Here is a 12,793-nt window from a genome sequence, read left to right on the forward strand (position 1 = left end):
CTTTCCTATGGGAGTCCCTTATTTGGGGAGGCCCATTCGGGGCGAACTTGGTACTATATGGTCGCTACATCGATGACCTGTTCTTTATCTGGGATGGGGACTTACAGTCCACTATATCTTTTCTCACATTTCTTAATTCTAATGATTATGGTTTACAGTTCACGAGCACTGTTCACGATTCACATATTACGTTCTTGGATATTGATCTATCTATCAACGAGGATACAATTGTCACTTCTACTTTCCGTAAGGAGGTAGATACTAATAATTTTTTGAATTATGGAAGCTGCCATTTTCGCCCTTGGCTCAATAACATCCCTAAAAGCCAATATCTCAGAATTCGCCGTAATTGTTCCCAGTTAGTACAGTTTGAGAGTCAAGCCTCAGCACTTACTTCTGCATTTAAAGACCGGGGATATCCGGATAAATTAATGGAGGATGCCTTATTGGAGACACGTTTGAGGGATAGAGATTCCTTATTAGTACCAAAATTGGGGGATGATCACCTCCCTAAGGTTGATTTACAACAGACCAGATTTATTACAAAATTCAATACAGGGTCAAAAGAACTTCAAACCATTATAAATAAAAATTACTCTGTGTTGAAAACAGATAGAATTTTATCCACTATATTAGATGAGAAACCGTGTATAACATTCAAAAGAGCTGCAAATTTACAAACGTATCTTGCCCCTAGTCATTTCAAAACCTTGGACACTAATTCAATAGCTAGTAAGAATATGTGGCTACAGAGACCGAAAAGGCCTCATGGGTGCTATAAATGTAAGACACTGAGGTGTGATACTTGCTTATTCATTATGGATAAGACTACTAAAGTCCATTCACATACTTATGGCACACAATTTGAGATACGGGGCAGCATTGATTGTAGAACGGATTATGTTGTTTATGCTATAAGCTGTATCTGTGGGGTACAATATGTGGGTCGGACGATACGTTTGTTACACATTAGGTTTTTGGAACATAAGAATAATATTAAAAGAGGTACTAGTCAACACAGTCTAGTTAGGCATATTTTAGATAACCATGATGGAGATGTCAAATGTATAAGTATACAGGGTATTGAACATATTGAACCTACTACTAGGGGTGGCGATAGATATAATCGCCTATGTAAGCGAGAGGCCTTTTGGATACATACGCTTGGTACTCTCTTTCCAGATGGTCTAAATGACTGTATCGAAATGAATAACATCTGATTGAGGGGATTCAATATATAAACATGATAAAGTGGTTGTCATTGGACGTATCTATACTAATGATTTCCCTCAACTGATGAGTGAATACCAGTCAACTTTCAAGGTTTCAAATACATCTACATTGCGAGCTGTATCAATGTGGTGGACATTATACTAAGTAAATATTCTGTATGTATATATATCCATTTACAGGTGCTATGCATCATCATTCTTATAAAATATATTTTTTTCATATGTCCTTTCTGAATTGTAATGGACAATGGATTATGACTCTGTAAGGGGGTTAATTTAAATAATTTAATTGAACTTGGGTTCTATATTTTTATTTATTTTTTGTTCATAATAGTAATAATGGAAATATAGAACAAAATAATAATGACTAATTTTAAGTGTCTCTGTGGTGGTATTTGAACCCGGGTCTGTGCAGTTGGGGGCTTGTGGTATTAGTGTGGTGAGCCACAGGGACTTTTACCAACCAATGCTAACAATAGGTATATTTCATTATTATATAAGAATTATGTAAGCTATTTATCTCTCTGTGCTGCCTGCTAGATTGTATTTTATTTTATTTACTTAATTAATTATTTATTAATTATTAGATAGTTATATTTGTTTAGTTAGAAAGTGTAAGATGTTATCTATTGAATGGTAATGGTCTTGCTATAAATTTGAAAGCACAATGGTTATGGTCTGTATTTTGAATTATATGTATAACTAGGTTCACACTGGCATTAATTGATTCAGGTGCTTTTAATCCAAAGTAAGTGCTTAGGAGGCGTCTCTCATTGGATGATGATCCCTTTAAATATCAGCTACTTCTAAAGCACAGGAACTCATTCTGATGAAACCGACTGCCCCTAAGTCGGAGAAACGCGTTAATTAGGGCTGGAGCTACAACTTTATGGTCCTGACCATCTCTACAATTGTTGCTGGGCTGACTGTCGACCATCTCCGCCACCAACAGCCGCGTCCGCTTCCCCCCCCGGGACCTGCCAACGTCCGCCCATTACCACACTAGAGACCTGCCATCGTCTCCACACTGCTACTCCCGCATTGCCTGGCCTCCAGAGTGCTACAGGATACGGCTAGTTTCCATCATTACACCTGCGGTGCTGCAGACACCTGAGACCTGCCATCGTCTCCACTCTTGCGGTGTTATCGATATCTGAGACCTGCCATCGTCTCCACACCGCTGCTCCCGCATCATCTGGCCTCCTGACTGCTACAGGACACGGCTTCTGTTCATCATTTCTGTGGTGAGCTTCCAGTGTTATGTGTGGGGGTTGAAAAGTGAAGCAGTACGTTGGCTTGGAGATATCAATATCAATCTCACCAAGGGTGGCGTTTAAATTCCCTTATAGTACATACCTTTTCCAGTATAACTTATACGGAGGCATTTTAATCCACGGTGGACTTTGTATTCCAAACAGAGCTTGAAGTGAGACGTCTCTTCAATAATACTCTGTATTAGTTCCACTAATACTAATTGGATACTCCATGCTTCACAAAAAATGGGACATTCCTATTAATTACTAGGATGGTCAGTCGATCTTATGCTCCTTAATCAGTTAATTTCTTGTTTATTGATTGTATTTAATATTTTTTAAACATTTTAATAAATTGTATTTATCAATTCAGCACCTTGCGCTCTCTTATATAGTTATAATTATAATTATATAAAAAAAAAAATATACTGTGTTTTTAGGTGTTACAGACACCTTATATGGGAGCTGCAGTTTATGTACTAATATATTAGTGTAAACACATTTATTTTATTTATTATAGCGCCTGTATTGATTTTGCTTTAATAGTAACGTCAATTAGTTGTTATGCTGATGATACTTAGATATAACAAACAGCTATGAGGTGTGTTTATCTAGACTCTATTTTAGAAGAATGTGTTCCTTCTTTCCTATCCTTCATGTTGAAAGCAGTCTATGACTGAAGCATGCATTTGATCATATTTATACAGAAATAGAGTTCCTGATTGATTATTCTTACTGATTATCCGATATACAGTAGCATACAGTTATTCTGAGATTAAAACAAAAGCACTTGGGAACATATTTATAAATTTTGGGGGGGAGCCCACAAATATGAAGCATCTCCAGGATGTATCTATTTTAGACCGCAAAAGTAGACTAGCTATTAAAATATTGAATTTACTAAGGTCCAGAAAGCAAAAAACGTTCCGGAACTTGGCCAATATAAGGGCATTATTTACCGGTAGAGCGACCTCAAGGGATCCACGGACTGATGACCATGAATGTGCAGTAGCATGGCCGCCCCTCAAACCAGGAAGGAAAGTGATTGCATAAGCAACCATTTTAAAGCGCAACGGAATCTGCGCTATATAAGAAACTTAATCAATTAATACATTTTAGTTGTACACATTGCAGAGAATGGCTCCTAACGAAGCCCCTGTCCCTGATACGTGTGCTTTAATGCATTTAGGTGATACATAATTATAATTTCTTATTGTGGCAATAAGAAATTATCGGATCTAAAACCTGATAAATATGCCCCTTGGCCTGTAGACATGGACCTTGAGTTTCATTCCACATGCTTTATTTTGCAACTTACAATTTGTAATTGTGCATTTTTGGAGAAGAGAAACATCTATCCAATATCCCTTTCAGATTAAAAAGCTGGGTCGCACCCGAGATTTTATACACTGGTCTAACTCGGACGCGACTCGGCTGAGACTTCCATATAAGCATTTGCGTATGTCGACCACACTTAGGTCGACAATGTCTAGGTCGACCACTATTGGTCAACAGTAACTAGGTCGACAGGGTTTCTAGGTCAACAGGTCAAAAAGTTGACATAAGTTTTTCACAATTGTTTTCTTTATTTGAACTTTTTCGTACTTAACTATCCACGTGGACTACGACTGGGAATAGTAACCTGTGCCGAGTGCAGCGAGGCACCTTGCCCGAAGAATGGCGAGTGAAGCGAGCCATGCGAGGGGACACGGTGCACTAATTGGGGTTCCCAGTCACTGTACAGAGAAAAGGACACCAATTTTTTTAAAAAAAACTCATGTCGACCTTTTGCCATGTCAACCTAGAACATGTCGACCTAAAATTCCTGTTCACCTAGTTACTGTTGACCAATATTGGTCGACCTAGACACTGTCGACCTAAGTGTGGTCGACCTTCCATATAACACCCTTGCGTATCTATAATGGTAGCACGAGCCCCTGAGGTTAGGGGGGTCCACAATGGGCACCCTGCACCCATATAATTATACTCACCCCTCCGAGGTCCTATGGCGGCCGCCGCTATTTTCCCAGTGATTTGCGCATGTGTAGTTGATATGTCAGGGTCTACAGTGCGTCGCTGCCAGAGATGAGGGTGCCTGCACGGAGCCTCTCTTCTCTTAAATCCTTCCCTGGATATAAGGTCACATAGCTCCTTAGTGTATAGTGGCCCCACAATTTTACTACCTTAACTAATATGACTCAATTCCTATTCTTTGTACAAACCAGTGCAACTTAGTACTGTATTTTTATTTGTAGTTAGTACTATTAACCACAATAAAAGTATAAAACTGCAATTAATTTGCAGAAAAAAACAAATGTATTGTTCATTTATTTCATTATATGGCAACCCTTATATATAATCTTATATTATTTGCAATCAGTAGATATCAAAGAATGATTCATTGGCACGATAAAAAAAAATAGAGTAAATTGTTAAGTATTACTGAAATCTTTAAGAGAATTAATATGTACTCACCTTAATTATGTGAACTCTAAGCATAATAAGCTCTTTGGGATACTGGTGGTCATTCCGAGTTGATCGCAGCCAGCAACTTTTAGCTGCTGCTGCGATCAATAGTCCACGCCTATGGGGGAGTGTATTTTAGCTTAGCAGGGCTGCGATCGCTTGTGCAGCCTTGCTAAGCTAAAAAAATTTCAAGCAGAAATAGACCAGCCCTGGACATACCCTGTGTGATGGATCCAGCGATGATGGGCCCGGCTTTGACGTCACACCTCCGCCCTCCGTTGTCCTGGACACACCTGCGTTTTACTCACCACTCCCCGAAAACGGTCTTCAACTGTCCGGATCCGCCCATCCACGCCTCCTTCCTGACAATCTTCTTAGCGGTCGTCGCTTCCGTCGGTAGCCGCAACGTAACCCTGCGACCCCTGTCGCTGGGCAACATCGTGCACACGCACAGCGGCCGCCGCGCATGTGCATTCAGCACCCGTTCACACCGCAGCGAAAAGCTGCTTGCGAACGGGTTGGAATGACCCCCACTAGCTCCAAATGGCATCAGGGTCTGACTTTTCCAGAGTCAAATTTGATGCATCCAGTGGTGCAAGTAGAAAAAATGTGTTCTAGGCACTGTGCGCACCCAAACAATGGGTGCCTCACAGTGGCAGATACACAAATGCCCCCACTGTGTCAGATATACATTGCCCCCCAGTGCCAGATACAGAAATGCCCCCACAGTGACAGATATGCCCCCAGTGCCAGATACAGAAATGCCCCCAGTGCCAGATACACATGTCTCCCCAGTGCCAGATATTTCCCCAGTGCCAGATACACATGTCCCCGCAGTGCCAGATATGCCCCCAGTGCCAGATACAGAAATGCCCCCAGTGCCAGATACACATGTCTCCCCAGTGCCAGATATTTCCCTAGTGCCAGATACACATGTCCCCGCAGTGCCAGATATGCCCCCAGTGCCAGATACACATGTCCCCCCAGTGCCAGATATGCCCCAAGTGCCAGATTCACATGTCCCCCCAGTGCCAGATATACCCCAGTGCCAGATATGCCCCCAGTGCCATATATACATGTCCCCCCAGTGCCAGATATACCCCAGTGCCAGATACACATGTGCCCCCAGTGCCAGATATAAATGTCCCCCCAGTGCCAGATATGCCCCCAGTGCCAGATTCACATGTCCCCCCAGTGCCAGATATACCCCAGTGCCAGATATGCCCCCAGTGCCAGATACACATGTCCCCCCAGTGCCAGATATACCCCAGTGCCAGATATGCCCCCAGTGCCAGATACACATGTCCCCCCAGTGCCAGATATGCCCCCAGTGCCAGATACACATGTCCCCCCAGTGCCAGATATACCCCAGTGCCAGATATGGCCCCAGTGCCAGATACACATGTCCCCACAGTGCCAAATATGCCCCCAGTGGCAGATATGCCTCCAGTGCCAGGTACACATGCTGGGAGCCGGGTCAGTGTGACACGTTTCCCGTTCACAGTGCGTGGACAGCCGGCACTTGGAGATCACGCGATCTACCAGCACTGCCCATGCCGCGTCACCGCCGACATCACCAACCCGGCAATATGCCGGGTTGCAGTCTGCGATGTGAAAGGGGTATTGAGGCGGGTCGCACACTGGGAACTCCCGTGTCAGGCTCCCGTGTGCGACCCGCCTTCAGACGGTGTGAAAGTAGTATAATAAGCAGTGTCATAAAACGCATCATACAGTAAGTGGATTTAACATGAACTGATTTTAAACATTGACATTCTGAGAACTGTGATTTCTTATACTGTACATCTTTACAAGATTCTTATTTCTACTCAATATAAGGAGTATCATATGTAGTATTACATAATCTGTCTGTGCATACCTAGTCTTTAGGGATAATGTTACTTTGACTTTCTAGAGTAGGCATGTCCAAACTGCGGCCCTCCAGCTGTTGAGAAACTACACATCCCAGCATGCCCTGACACAGCTATATCATTCTCTGACAGCAAAACTGTGTCAGGGCATGCTGGGATATGTACTTTCACAACAGCTGGAGTGCCGCAGTTTGGACATGCCTGTTCTTGAGGAAATTTGTGTGCTTTTCATAAAACACAGATAATTAAATATACCAGTGGTTCCAATAAGCGGTCCTTAAGGCAACCCAACACAGCAGATTTTAAGTATAGCCATGCTTAGGCACAGGTGACTTAATTAGTACCTCAGTCAGTTTGATTATGCCATATGTGCAAAGCAGGGATATCCCTAAAACCTGGACTGTTAAGGTATTTTGAGGACCGCATTTGAGAACCTGGTCACAATTTCATGTCACATAACTGCCGTCATCTAGTTTGAACTTACTAGCGTAAAGGTGACTAAACGGTACGCAGAAATGAAATGTTTTTGTAACATAAGGATCTATGTACTAAGTCTTAGAGAGAGATAAATTAGATTTAATTCCAGCATATATGTGTATTTTAAGAGATAATAGACTGCCTTTCCCAGTGCTTGCAGCTTAGGCAATATCAATCATTTGTCAAACAAAATGTTTCCATGGCATAACATGGCATATGACATCAATCATGGACCATGATAAGGATTATCCAGTATGTAGCTCCAGTCATCAAACTATACTGCAGAAGCTGTCTTTAATGTGGCTCACAAACACATCAGTAATACATACCTCCCAACATAAACCTCTCCAGGAGGGACACAATGCTCTGCTTCTGGATTTTTTCTCAATGAATGATTATCTGCACCTGTGTTGAACAGGTTAAAGTGTTTCAGCACAGGTGATGGCAATCATAAATTAAGAGAAAAGTCCAGGAGCAGAGCATTCTGTCCCTCCTGGAGAGGGTCATGTTGGGAGGTATGGTAATATTTTGTATTGCAGCACTGGGTAGAACTTATATATATAGAGAGAGAGAGAGAGAGAGAGAGAAAGCAGACAGTGCAAATGTATTGGAAAAACATAGGTACACAATAAGCATGGCAATAATACTTGGACAATCCACACAGGAATACATAATGAGGACATATAAAAGTTTCAAAATATAATAGCATGAGGGAAACTCATACATGAAATGTTGCAGTGAGAAGCAAAGACTAGCCAGAAGTGTAGAAATTTATCACACAATTTTCCCAGCGATTAAGGCTAAAAAAGAGGTTTGTTATGTTCTAGAGTAACCATATTATACAGTACCAAGTGGTAAGGTGAACCACCCTCCTAATACGATCCCTTTCAATAGTAGGAAAAAAAGAATGTAGGGCAGCCAAATATAAAAAAACTTGAACGTTCTTGACTCTGCATCCAACGCACCCTCAACCCAAACCATCTGATAGACATAAGAAAGCCTCGGAAGTATACATATCAAAGAATTACAGTCAGGTTGGATCCATTTGGAAAGGATGGTCTTCTTGGCCAGGGTCGTATACAGAACTTTGTGGGCCCTATAGCAACATTTTGAAGGGGCCCCCGTCCCAATGCTTCTAGAGAGACACTTCTCTGCAGCAGTTGTTAATTTGATGCCCTATAATAGTGCCCTAGTTCATGTGATGTAGTTTGGGTTATAATAGGCCCTATGTAAAATTTGATATTGCATTTCCATAAAGGAAGAATAAATCAATTGTTTATTCAGTAAAACAAAGACTGAATTATGGTTTTTAGTGGAAGGTCAGGGAATGAGCCGTGCCATTTAGCTAAGCCTGTGGTAACCAGTGACAGGTCAAGCTTTGACCTGTCCCTTGCCCATGAGCCCATGCCCCTTTTTTGGCTCGCTGTCCCTCTACAAATTTGGGGGGTCCGCAGTTCCTTACTGGACCCCTCATTACACCCCTGGGTATAGGCACATGACCACCACTAGCTGGGTGACTATGCACAGAGACCCACACAGACACCTACAATACATAGACACACTGCGTACAGACTGACACCTTGAGCAGACATCTACACCTGGGCTTCACAGGCACCATGCACAGAGAGTGAGACCCACAGCTTGTACAGACACCTACACAACACAGACCCACACTGTGCAAAGACACCTAATGTACACTACACAGACACCCTGCACACATACCCACACTTAACCTACGCTACACAGACACACTGCACAGAGACTCTAACACATTGCACAGATACCAACACTATATAGACACTTTAAGCAGATACTGTACCTAACATAGACTTTGCAGTCACCTACACTTTGTATAGACACTTTCCATGTAACATACATACATACATAGAAACATAGAATTTGACGGCAGATAAGAACCACTTGGCCCATCTAGTCTGCCCCTTTTTTTATCCTTTAGGTAATCTCAACCCTTTTTGAACCTTAATTCTTTATAAGGATATTCATATACCTATCCCAAGCATGTTTAAATTGCTCTACAGTCTTAGCCTCACCTCTGATGGGAGGCTATTCCACTTATCCACTACCCTTTCTGTGAAGTAATTTTTCCTTAAATTTCCCCTGAACCTCCCCCCCTCCAGTTTCAGTGTATGTCCTCGAGTTCTAACACTTCTCTTTCCCTCCTGAACTTTGTTAAGACCCTTGGTATATTTGAAAGTTTCTATCATGTCCCCCCTTTCCCTTCTCTCCTCCAAACTATACATGTTAAGATCTTTTAGCCTTTCCGGGTAAGTTTTGTGATGTAGGCCATGCACCATTTTAGTTGCCCTTCTTTGTACACTCTCTAATCTATTTATATCCTTCTGGAGATATGGTCTCCACAACTGGATACAGTATTCCAGATGGGGCCGTACCAATGACCTATACAGTGGCATTATTACTTGTTTTTTCCTGCTACTGATTCCTCTCCCTATGCAGCCAAGCATCTGACTTGCCTTTCTCATTGCTTTGTTACATTGCTTTCCTGCCTTTAAGTCACTTGAAATAGTGACTCCTAAATCCTTTTCCTCCTCAGTAGTTTCCATTGTAGTACCCTTGATACTGTATTTAGCCTTTGAGTTTTTGAGACCGAGTGCATGATTTTGCATTTTTTAGCATTAAACTGTAGTTGCCACGTTCTTGACCATTTCTTAAGCCTACCTAGGTCATCAATCATTTGTTTTACCCATTTCGGTGTGTCTACCCTGTTGCATATGTTTGTAGCATCTGCAAAAAGGCATACTTTCCCTTCAATACCATTTGCAATGTCACCAACAAAGATATTAAAGAGAACTGGCCCAAGTACAGATCCCTGCGGTACTCCACTGGTAACATTTCCCTCCATAGATTGCACTCCATTTACTACAACTGTCTGTTTCCTATCCTGCAAACAGGTTCTTATCCATTTAACTGTTTTATAATCCACCCCTATGCTTTCAATTTATTTAGCAGTCTGCGATGTGGGACAGTGTCAAATGCCTTACTAAAGTCTAGATATGCTACATCTACAGCTCCCCCTTGATTTATTATTTTCATCACAAAGTCAAAAAAGTCAATAAGATTTGTTTGGCATGATATCCCACGAGTAAATCCATACTGTTTAGGATCCTGTAAGTTGTTTGATTTAAGATATTCCACAACTCTTTCTTTTAATAGTTTTTCCATTACTTTCCTTACTACTGATGTAAGGCTTACTAGTCTGTAGTTACTTGCTTCTTCCTTGCTTCCACGTTTGTGCAGTGGAACTATATTTGCTCTTTATCAGTCCTCTGGAATGGCACCTGTATTTAGTGACTGGTTAAATAATTATGTTAATGGTGTAACCAGCACATCTTTTAGCTCTTTGAGTATCCTTGGGTGTATCCCATCTGGCCCCATTGATTTATCCACTTTTAGTTTTGAAAGTTCTGTTAGGACCTTCTCCTGTACTTTCATCTACCTTATTTTTTATGAATGTCCTTGCAACTTAATTGTGGCCCCTCCCTTCACCTTCTGTAGTAAATACTGAGCAAAAATAATTATTTAGGTGCCTATTTATTGCCTTGTCTCCATCCGCCAAATGCTCACTCTCTGTCTTAAGTCTTATTATTCCTCCATTTGATTTTCTCCTTTCACTTATATACTTAAAAAAGTTTTGCCCCCTTTATCTACTGACTGGGCTATTTTCTTCTCAGCTTCTGCCTTTGCACATCTGATCACTTTCTTAGCATCTTTCCGTCTTCAAGATACACCTCTTTGTCGTTATTATTTTGAGTCGGTTTGTATGTCCTAAAAACCATCTCTTTTGCTTTCACACTAGTTGATACTTCTTTTGCGAACCACATTGGCTTCCTTTTCCTGGTGCTTTTCCTAACCCTTTTGATACAAAGGTCTGTTGCCCTTAGCATTGCACTTTTCAGTTTTTCCCACCTCTCCTGCACTCCTTCCAAGTTCCTCCAGTCCGCCAATGACTCACTTAAACGGGATGCGGTCAAGATGCCGCCGGCCGGAATCCCGGCGGTCGAAATACCGACGCCGGAATCCCGACCACCACAATCCCGACATATTCTCCCTCCGTGGGTGTCCACGACACCCATAGAGGGAGAATATAATAGTGTGCCGAGCGTAGCGAGGCACCGTGCCTGCAGCGTGGTGAGCGAAGCGAGCCCGCAAGGGGCTGCGTTCCGCTCGCCACCCCTGTCGGGATTGTGTGGTCGGGATTCCGGCGTCGGTATTTCGACCGCCGGGATTCCGGGCGGCGGCATTTAGTACTGATCCCACTTAAACATCTCCCGATTTTTGCAAACTAAGCATTTCTAAAATCCAACACCTTTGCTTTTGTGTGACAGGAGTTTGGATCCTGTCTTTATACTAAACCATACTCAGTCTCCCACACAGACACCCATACCTGTGGTGTGCACAAATGTTTCATACTGTACATCAACACTTTGAAAAGAAAGCACCTTGCCCTGAAACCTCATTATCCCACACTTTGCTCCTGCATTGGGACACAATTACAATAGCTTGCACAGTAGTTCAAGTGGGAATCAGACAGTTCAAAGCAAATAACAGACCTTAACCTGGGAAGCATGAGAAAAACAGCAAAATAAAGAAATTGTATAAACGTTTATCTAGCTAAGTGCATGTTTAGGATTTTAATATAAATTTTAGTTGTTACTTTTAAAAAATGGTATTTCACAATATTTAAACTATATATTAATATTATATAGAATGGTCAGGGTATTTTTTGTCTTGTAATGCTTTCAGCTGCCCTCAGCTGTGTGATTGATTGTATTTGAGATGAGTTCACTGTGTATTCACAATAAGCTACAATTTACAATCCCCAATGGTCAGGGACAGCTCAGGATCTGTATTAAAAATGTGTACTTTGCAGCCTATTGTGAATACAAAGCGCACTGATAAAGGCAGAACTCGTGCAATCCATCACACAGTTGAGGATCGCTGGAAGGAAGCATTACAGCGGGACATACAACTGATTGCAAGTATTTTCTGCTAAACTGTGTCTAGCTTTCTTAAGACTTTTTGTACTACCGGAAATGATGATGGTCTATCTACATGGGTGCAACTATATTATTGTGAATGGCTTAGGGAACATCATAGAGTATTTATTGAAATGCAGTTATCCACAGTTGTGGCTAATCCTTTGCTTTTACTTGCTGGGAGGCTGAAACAAGAGATTATAGAGTACTTAAAAAATATGTTAACAAATTGTAATAACATTGTCAAAGGCTTTCAATTTAATACTGTGGCCAAATACTAAAGTTATTTATATGAGTTCATGGTTTGTTTCAATTGATTTTTCATATTATTTACATTTTGAGATGTGTTAATAAATATGCATCATAATTTCACAGAGTTCAAGTTTTTTAATAACAAACATTAATTATTTTTTTCACTTTATGGGCGGTATCCAATTAGCCACAATTATTTTCTGCTGCTAATGGATCCGCCGAGAGCTATC

General features: G+C 41.4%; 1 protein-coding gene across 1 annotated transcript in view; it reads right to left on the reverse strand.

The window, feature by feature from the left end:
* PAX4 (paired box 4) overlaps positions 1-7,674 on the reverse strand; it is a 74,001-nt gene extending 66,327 nt beyond the window's left edge. Inside the window, exon 1 of the mRNA XM_063930450.1 lies at positions 7,626-7,674. Within this exon, the coding sequence (XP_063786520.1) occupies positions 7,626-7,635 (10 nt within the window). The 5' untranslated portion in view covers positions 7,636-7,674. The remainder of the gene's footprint in view (positions 1-7,625) is intronic.
* Positions 7,675-12,793: the final 5,119 nt, after the last annotated feature.

Source organism: Pseudophryne corroboree, chromosome 6 (genome assembly GCF_028390025.1).
Source record: "Pseudophryne corroboree isolate aPseCor3 chromosome 6, aPseCor3.hap2, whole genome shotgun sequence".
In the NCBI taxonomy this organism is placed as follows: Eukaryota; Metazoa; Chordata; class Amphibia; order Anura; family Myobatrachidae; genus Pseudophryne; species Pseudophryne corroboree.